A 7635-nucleotide genomic window follows, 5' to 3' on the forward strand; every position below is an offset into this window, starting at 1 on the left:
CTTTACCGTTCTCGAGATAGAACCCTCTAAAGTTTTTGCCACCCATGGCCGGGCCATGGATCCATGGCCGGGAACCTTCATCCATGGCCGGGCCATTCCGATTTGGCTGAAAATTTGCTCACAGAGCCTTCTCATCACGCTGGTTCCGAAAATCATGGTACCTAGGGTGTAAATCTTTACCGTTCTCCAGATAGAACACTCTAAAGAACATTTTTTGTCTCGATTTTTTACCTCTAAGCATGTTTGCGAAAACAAAGTGGTCGAAATCCGAAGAAAAATTGGATTTTAGGGGTAGGTTAGGTTTTAGGCCTCTGGGAGCCTGACCCCCCCCCCCCCCCCCCACACACACACACACACTTTCGAAAACGTTCCTACGCCTATGCTCATATGTCAATGTGCCAATTGCCATTGATCATATGCAACGGACCATCACCATGCATGGCGCATGCCAGGGATCATATTTACAGCGGATATGCCACGGCAAGAATTTGCAGACTTCGGTTGTAGGCTGGTAGGTAGGTAAGGAGAGAGAGAGAGGGAGAGAGAGGGAGAGAGAGAGAGAGAGAGAGAGAGAGAGAGAGAGAGAGAGAGAGAGAGAGAGAGAGAGAGAGAGAGAGAGAGAGAGAGAGATTCCTGCATTGACATACCTACACTTATTCCATATCAAGGTTAGGTCAGGTCAGATTCTGTTTTGTTCGGTAGAAATTTGTGACTCGTGGCACGTGGCATATTCGAAACACTTACACACCATCACTCGTGAGTTGATTTTTCCTTAGTCAATGTTGTTCGCTTGCTTGCGTTTTGAGGTCGCCCCCAGAGGCAGATTTTGGAACGTATGGTTTTCAATCAGTACATTCTTCTCATAGCAGGCAGCAGCCATACCCCTGCAGCGATATGCAGCCTTGGAAAGCGACGAGCAAGCCTCGATAGAAAATAATGTTTCTTCCGCCGCATATTATTGTTCAATCTCATCGAAGTAAGCACAACCGAATCGCAAAACTGAAACAACAATATCTTGGGTACATATCTAGTCTTTCCACGATCCACAATTGAACCACGCCAACACAGTTGTACATTACCTGAAGTACCGTAACACATGCTTTTTTTAACTGAGACTCGTAAACCATAAGAAAGTAGGATTGACATTGCTCTCAGGTAACCAGATGGCCTTACGCAAAACAAAGATTCGTCAGCAGCCCGCCCCTTCGTTTGTCTTCAGATGACCGCCGACCAGTGTCACCCCGAGCTCCTACCCCGCCCCCGGACACGCGTGCACCTTAGACGGGGCATCGCGACACGTTGAATCGGATTCCTCCCACGGACACGAAAAGGCAACCTCTCCATCCACCACACTTGACAAAATGTCCGTCCGAAGCGCGTCGCGGCACAGCGAGGTCGATAAGTTACAGCTGAGAAGCGCCTGATTCTCCGTCTCGTTCCGCTTGCTCCGGCCTCGCTCCGCCCTTGGAGATCCGCGCCATTCACAGCTGACGGACTTCCTCCCCGGGCACTGCCTAGCCAGGACAGAGAGCGTCGGATGATCACGGGCCAGTCTGTTCACAGGTGGGCGCTGACGTGGTGACTCAAGTTGCCGTCCCTCCCACCACGGCTCTGTCCTACAGAAGCGCGGCGCCGAAACCGAACGTTCGCCGGATGGCGTCCCAGTAGTACCACTGCCAGCCCTGTTTTGTGCGCTCCAGTTCACTGGAAAAAAGTCAAATGTCAGGAGTCAAACATCTGAGAAAACGGCTCGACCGGGGGCAACCAAAACCAGTGACTTCAGTACTCGTTGGGCAGTTAGTCTGCAAAATATACGATGTTTTGGCGAACCATCCATGGCAATGCAAAGAAAAAACTGATCGCAGACCTTGCCCTGGAGGCTGGAACGGACCAAACCTACATGCAGATCCTAGGTGTAGATGAACCAATACGAAACGGCTGTGAACTAAACGAACAAGTCCCTGATTGCACGTTCGCTACATCAGGTCGACCTCGGGAGCCCGCAGGAATCGATTATATGAACTATGTAAAACCTTTTTGGAGTATGTTATCGTTTCAAATAGTTAAAAAGCATAGGATATGATGTCTGCATTTATCCTTTATCACTGTCAGGTCCGTAGTTCACACACCGTTCAGCGTCTCTCGCTCTCACCTGGCGGGGACCTCAGTCTGGGTGAGCCGCAGCTCGGTACAGTCGTCCTTCTGGTCGAACTCGAGGGTTACAGTCGAGTGGTGTCCCTCTGGCCACGACTTGAGCCGCCACTGCTGCACCAGCCGGGTGGCCGGACTAAGCTCCTGGAACGTGCCGCTGATGTTGCCGCCCAGCAGGCTGAACGCGCCGCCCTTCTCGGTGGCCAGCTTGGCCGGACCGCCCGTGAACGCCTGCACCATCTGACGGGGAAAACACGAGCGTCAAACAACGCCACTCATGTGACACACATCGCAGATAATAATTTACTGGGCATTGGCTGTTGAACGAGCCCATAGTTGCAGAAGAGCGGCCGTCGATGAACCATACACTCGCGGATCATGTGGAGCTCATACACATGGTCGCTTTACAACTGTTTTATGCACTCCGTTGCAGATCAGTTACGTTTTGTTCAAATTGCTAAGGTAAACTGTAAGTTGTAACAGACTGTAACAGACCAGCGCTACCCCGTCTGTTCCGTTCCCACACCCACCTCTCCGACGGTGAGGGCGTTGTAGAGCTCCTGCGCCGTACACTTGAACTGCTGCGTGTCGTTGTGCGTCAGCGTGGACAGCTTCACGCCAATGTCCAGCTTCTCCATCCGGCTCAGGTTGTTGGCCGCCTACCGGTCAACCAGGGTCAGCTCAGAAATAGCATAGTGCAGAGCAGCCTAATATGATTATATAATAAATATTGCTCGGATGTTTATTGGACAGACCGACAAAACCGGTCTATGAAATGCTTGCTTTCAGGCCCGATCCCGCTACTGCCTGATCGGGCGATTCCTGATTGAAACGGGAGACCTTGAAGCTAAACGTGCCCATCAAAGCCGGACAAAGCCTGTCCCACTCAACTAAATTCAACTGGCCCCGGCTTCTCCCACCAACCGCAGACCATCCCTGTCAGGAGTCTCATAATATTGAGCGCCGGAGCGTCTCGAATTCGGGATCGCACCACCCACGGGAGTCAAACGCTCTACCAACTGAGCTAAGGGACGAGCAGAACAAACACGTAATATCTAGCGACTTGTTTTCATGGAGCAATCCATTGCTTTCCATAAACAATTCAGGCATTGCCTAAAGAGCGCGACGTACAAGTGTTTGATTAAAAGTAAAATACTTAAATATAAAGGTCTAACAGACGTCATACGTACGTTGTTGAACTGTGTCTTCGTCACGGTGGGTTTGACATTGTTCGCTCCACCACTTTGCTGCTTGTTGCTAGGCAAAATCATGCCAGTTGTGAATTCTGTGAATCAGAAGTGAGCAAATATTCTTACAACGTAAACAATAAAAATCAAATATAGTACGATAAAATTAATACAGATAATCGATCATCGTTGTTCAACCATATAAGAATGTCGCACTTCCCACGTTAAAGTACATTAAAAAGGGAGTCGACATTACTTTTTACGGACAACTCAATAAACATGCTGTTCAATGTTCAAGCAATACACTACTCACGACTGTAAAACGAGACGGAAGGAACGATTTGAAAACAACAAATGTGCTACTGACCTGTTTTTAATGCGGTCACATATTCGCCTAGTTTCTTCCTAATGATCTCGGCGCCCTTTTTCCTCATCATCTCCTTCATTACCTCAGTGCCGGCACCAGTCGACTTGATCTGAACGCTTATCTGTCAACAACGATAACATTCATCAGACTGAAGTCGCATCAGACAAAAAGGGGAAGAAATGATAGCGCAAGACATAGAATCTACGACCCAAAATACAGTAAACCAGTTACATAGGTCTCTTCGATTAAGGATGACAGTTGAGTGATAGCATGACTGGATGCAAGGATGACAGCACGAAAAATCAAGCTGGATACAAACTGATTTGTTTTGTTGTACATTTAATTTCTCAACCCAAATTCCTTACAGCATTCCCTGTACCCTTGGATTCCGCGTAAGGGGCACAGTATTCGCCTCACACTGATTGCGATCACCAGCTCAGCGGGGGATACTCATTAGTCATTACTCACGTCGAGGTCGCTTTCGTCGTTCTCGTCAGAGAGGTTGGGCACCTCCACCGTGCCGTGGTGTTCGGCGTCGGAGCCGTTCAGCTTGCCCTTCCATTCGAGCCGCAGGTCCCACTCGTAGAAAAAGATCAGCTTGGCCTTGCGGTTGTTGGCGGAGGCGTCGCCGTCGCATTTATCGATCTTGGTGATCTCGCCACGTCCTGGGATAAAGATATAAATAGTGAGCACGAGTTCATAATTAGTCATCTAATATTACCCCCGTTAGCCATCGCAAAAACTATCGGATTTCTACATATTCTCTGGCCGACAGGCCAGGCGAGAATCGCCCGCGATTTCGACCCTAATTGGCAAGTTTCGCTTCGGGAGAGAGAGAGAGAGGGAGAGAGAGAGGGAGAGAGAAAGAGAGAGAGAAAGAGAGAGAGAGAGAGAGAGAGAGAGAGAGAGAGAGAGAGAGAGAGAGAGAGAGAGAGAGAGAGAGAGAGAGAGAGAGAGAGAGAGAGAGAGAGAGAGAGAGAGAGAGAGAGAGAGAGAGAGAGAGAGAGAGAGAGAGAGAGAGAGAGAGAGAGAGAGAGAGAGAGAGAGAGAGAGAGAGATTTAAGTGATATAAAACAGATGACTTATCTATCAAAGGGTCTAATTATATTACTTACCAACTTTTTCATCATCTATCACCAGTCCAACAAGTAAGCTCTCCAACTTCTTCTTGGACCATGCAGCTGCATTTTTCTCTGTCCTGAAATGACAGAAGAGGTTTTAGTTTTAGTCAAACATTAATGTGAATATAACAAAACTACTACATTTCAGGACAAATCTTATTCTACTTTTCAGCCTCAAAAAAAGTAAAAAGTAGCCATAGGTACCTCCTTTTAGCTACTTTGATCATTTATGACCCTTGCTGTGTCCGTGCCTTCAAACATGCAAATGCTGTCATTCTTTGCAAAGAATTTGAATGAGATTATGGATGCTAGTCAAAGCCAATGTTTAAACAACAACAGTTAGTTGAAAAAATACAGGTTCAATCCCTCACCAGTGCCAGTTGTTGACATTGGTGGCATCTGGGCGGTCTTCCACAATCCAGCGTGGATCTCCCTCCCCCCACTTGGCCATTGTTCTCTAGTTTTCTGAAAACAGAAAGCAGATCAAAATTGTAAGTGGATGTCTTGACAAACACAAGAGCCTACCACCTTATGTTAATGACCAAGCAAGCTAGGATAATTTCAAGGGCCAAATCCTTCCCCAATAGGGTGGTGTCCTCCTGGAGCAGAGTTCTGTTAGGAAGTGCAGGCCAGAGGCAAGGACATGTTCAAAACCCTGCTTGAAAATCTCAAGACTGTAGTAGCATTACCTTATCTATTTCTGAAGAAATCCTGTTCAGCCAAGACATGTTACTGAACAGCCTGATGCCTGATTGACTACTACAGCCCACCACCTACTGACAAACTAATTAAAAAATAAGACTGTGTCATGCTAACTACATTTAAAAGTGGTGCCTATACCCAGAGATACTGCCAAGATTGAGATGGGTAGCCCACACAAGTTCAGACTGTAAAGTGTAAAGCAAAACAATTTTGAAAAGATATTGGTGTGGAGGTACTTGGCTGGTACACAATGTGGTGTGGATTTCTTGTGCAGCACAGATTTTGTGTGGAGCTGAACGGTGTGCACTCTCTTCCCCCAGCATGGCACAGTCGTGAACTGCTGCCATTGTCCAAGGAAAACGAAAGACAGGAGACTAGACTAAATGGAGTTGGCCAGGGAATATTTGACCTTGTATTACAGTTTTGTGCATAAAAAGCACAAATATGTAGTTTGCAGTAAAATCTGTAGCTTTTGTTTAGAACAGACTCATGTAAATTTCAGGCCCAATTGCTTTGGGCCAGTGTGACTAGTCAACACTGTCGGATATTGCCACGTGCAGTGCGGACATGAGTTGGATGGGTAGCATGTTACATGTAAATGTGTACATAGCAGTCTGCTTCCTCTCAACTTCCATTAAAAATAAAAGGCTAAATTCTGCCAGTGGCCAACCGAGCACTGGGCACTGGCAAGGTTGCATAGCCGTTCTATTAGTCAACTCGAACATCATTCCCATGAAACATGATGGTGTGACATATCATGAAAGTGAGCAGGAATCTATTGACCTCAACTAAATAAAAGTAGGTATTGATGGTTCAGCAGCCTGAACATTAGGTACCCCACCTTGACCTGGCGATTGAAGGCCGGCAGCGAAGTCGTTGAGAGGAATAAGCCTCGTGGAACTGAACAAGCCAGAAAACTTCCACGATAACTTCCCTTTAAAAAACTCACAATGTACTTTTAATGCAAGTCCGTATCAAATGCAGGGCACAGACCCTTAATAAGGATAGCTTGTAAAACGGGTTTCTCGGCTCGTATGCTCGTAGGCTAGCGGCTTGACGGTATGGCAGAGGAGAAAACAACAGCTAAAAAGCTGCGTCGTGAATGTAACAGAACAATCGAGAACGATGTTGCACTATAGGCTGCCATATGAAGTTGGTTGCAATTTTTTTGTCGTCTAAAGGAAATTGATTAGGAAACGTGTAACATTTATTTTTCTGAATAAAAATGTTCAAGTCTTTTGGAAATAGGTGATGTAGTATATAAGGAATCGATTTCGCTGGACAGAATTCATGTGCATTTGGTCCATGACCAGAGTTTTCGATAGGGCTGCGGCCTGCGGAGTCGGTGTCAGTCGCCAAAATCTTACTGACTCCGACTCCGGGGTCGGCTGGCTGGTCGGCTGGCGACTGCTGGCTGCGTGGCTTAACGTCATGAACTGCACCTGCTTGATTGACGATACTGCACTCGAAATTAAATTTTGTCGAAAAAAGGCCATTTGATGTTTTGGACGAACGTTTTCAGCGAAGAAGCAGACGACGGTAAATGCCCCAGAATCTGCTTTTTAATTCTGCATGTTATTTTAATGCATATTTGCAACACAAAGCCTTGGAACTTACAAGGGATCGTTTCAGGCAAGATAAAAACATATCCATTATGAACTTGTCTTCAATATCATGCTATGGGTTTTAACCCGGCGGCCGCTGGGCCTCCGCGCCACCCGCCGGCCGCTGGGGGGGGCATATAGTTGCCCCCCCCTTTACTTCTGCGACGATATCGTCGCAACGCGAAGAGATAGAGAAGCGAAACTTTGCACACGTCTTCCTGAATACCTAGCCGAGGTTGTGTCCAAATTTGGTGTTGATCCCATTTGAAATGACGTCACAGTGACGTCATAAGTGAAATTATAGATTTGCGACTCTCATATTCCTCACGATACATCAGATATACGGGACCGAATATAAAGGACCGATTATTGGTCAGAAACTAGATGGAAGTGTAATTAGATGTTTTAGGATGACAGCAGGTGCTGTCTAGTTCATTTACAGTTGATTTTCATGCTCAGCGTCATCAGAAACGGTCCATATCGGAAAACGGCAAAACTTTATG

General features: G+C 46.9%; 1 protein-coding gene across 1 annotated transcript; it reads right to left on the minus strand.

The window, feature by feature from the left end:
• Positions 1–939: 939 nt before the first annotated feature.
• LOC122366722 (activator of 90 kDa heat shock protein ATPase homolog 1-like) lies at positions 940–6634 on the minus strand. The gene is made up of 9 exons (XM_043339257.1): positions 6370–6634; positions 5198–5291; positions 4821–4903; positions 4174–4370; positions 3706–3826; positions 3342–3436; positions 2682–2810; positions 2153–2391; positions 940–1704 (listed from the first exon to the last, which is right to left on the minus strand). The coding sequence occupies exons 2-9, from the start codon at positions 5275–5277 to the stop codon at positions 1617–1619; spliced, it is 1032 nt and encodes a 343-aa protein (XP_043195192.1). The 5' UTR covers positions 5278–5291; positions 6370–6634; the 3' UTR covers positions 940–1616.
• Between the last annotated feature and the right edge of the window lie 1001 nt (positions 6635–7635).

The sequence above is a fragment of the Amphibalanus amphitrite genome, unplaced genomic scaffold (assembly GCF_019059575.1).
Source record: "Amphibalanus amphitrite isolate SeventyFive unplaced genomic scaffold, NRLGWU_Aamphi_draft 000826F_arrow, whole genome shotgun sequence".
In the NCBI taxonomy this organism is placed as follows: domain Eukaryota; kingdom Metazoa; phylum Arthropoda; class Thecostraca; order Balanomorpha; family Balanidae; genus Amphibalanus; species Amphibalanus amphitrite.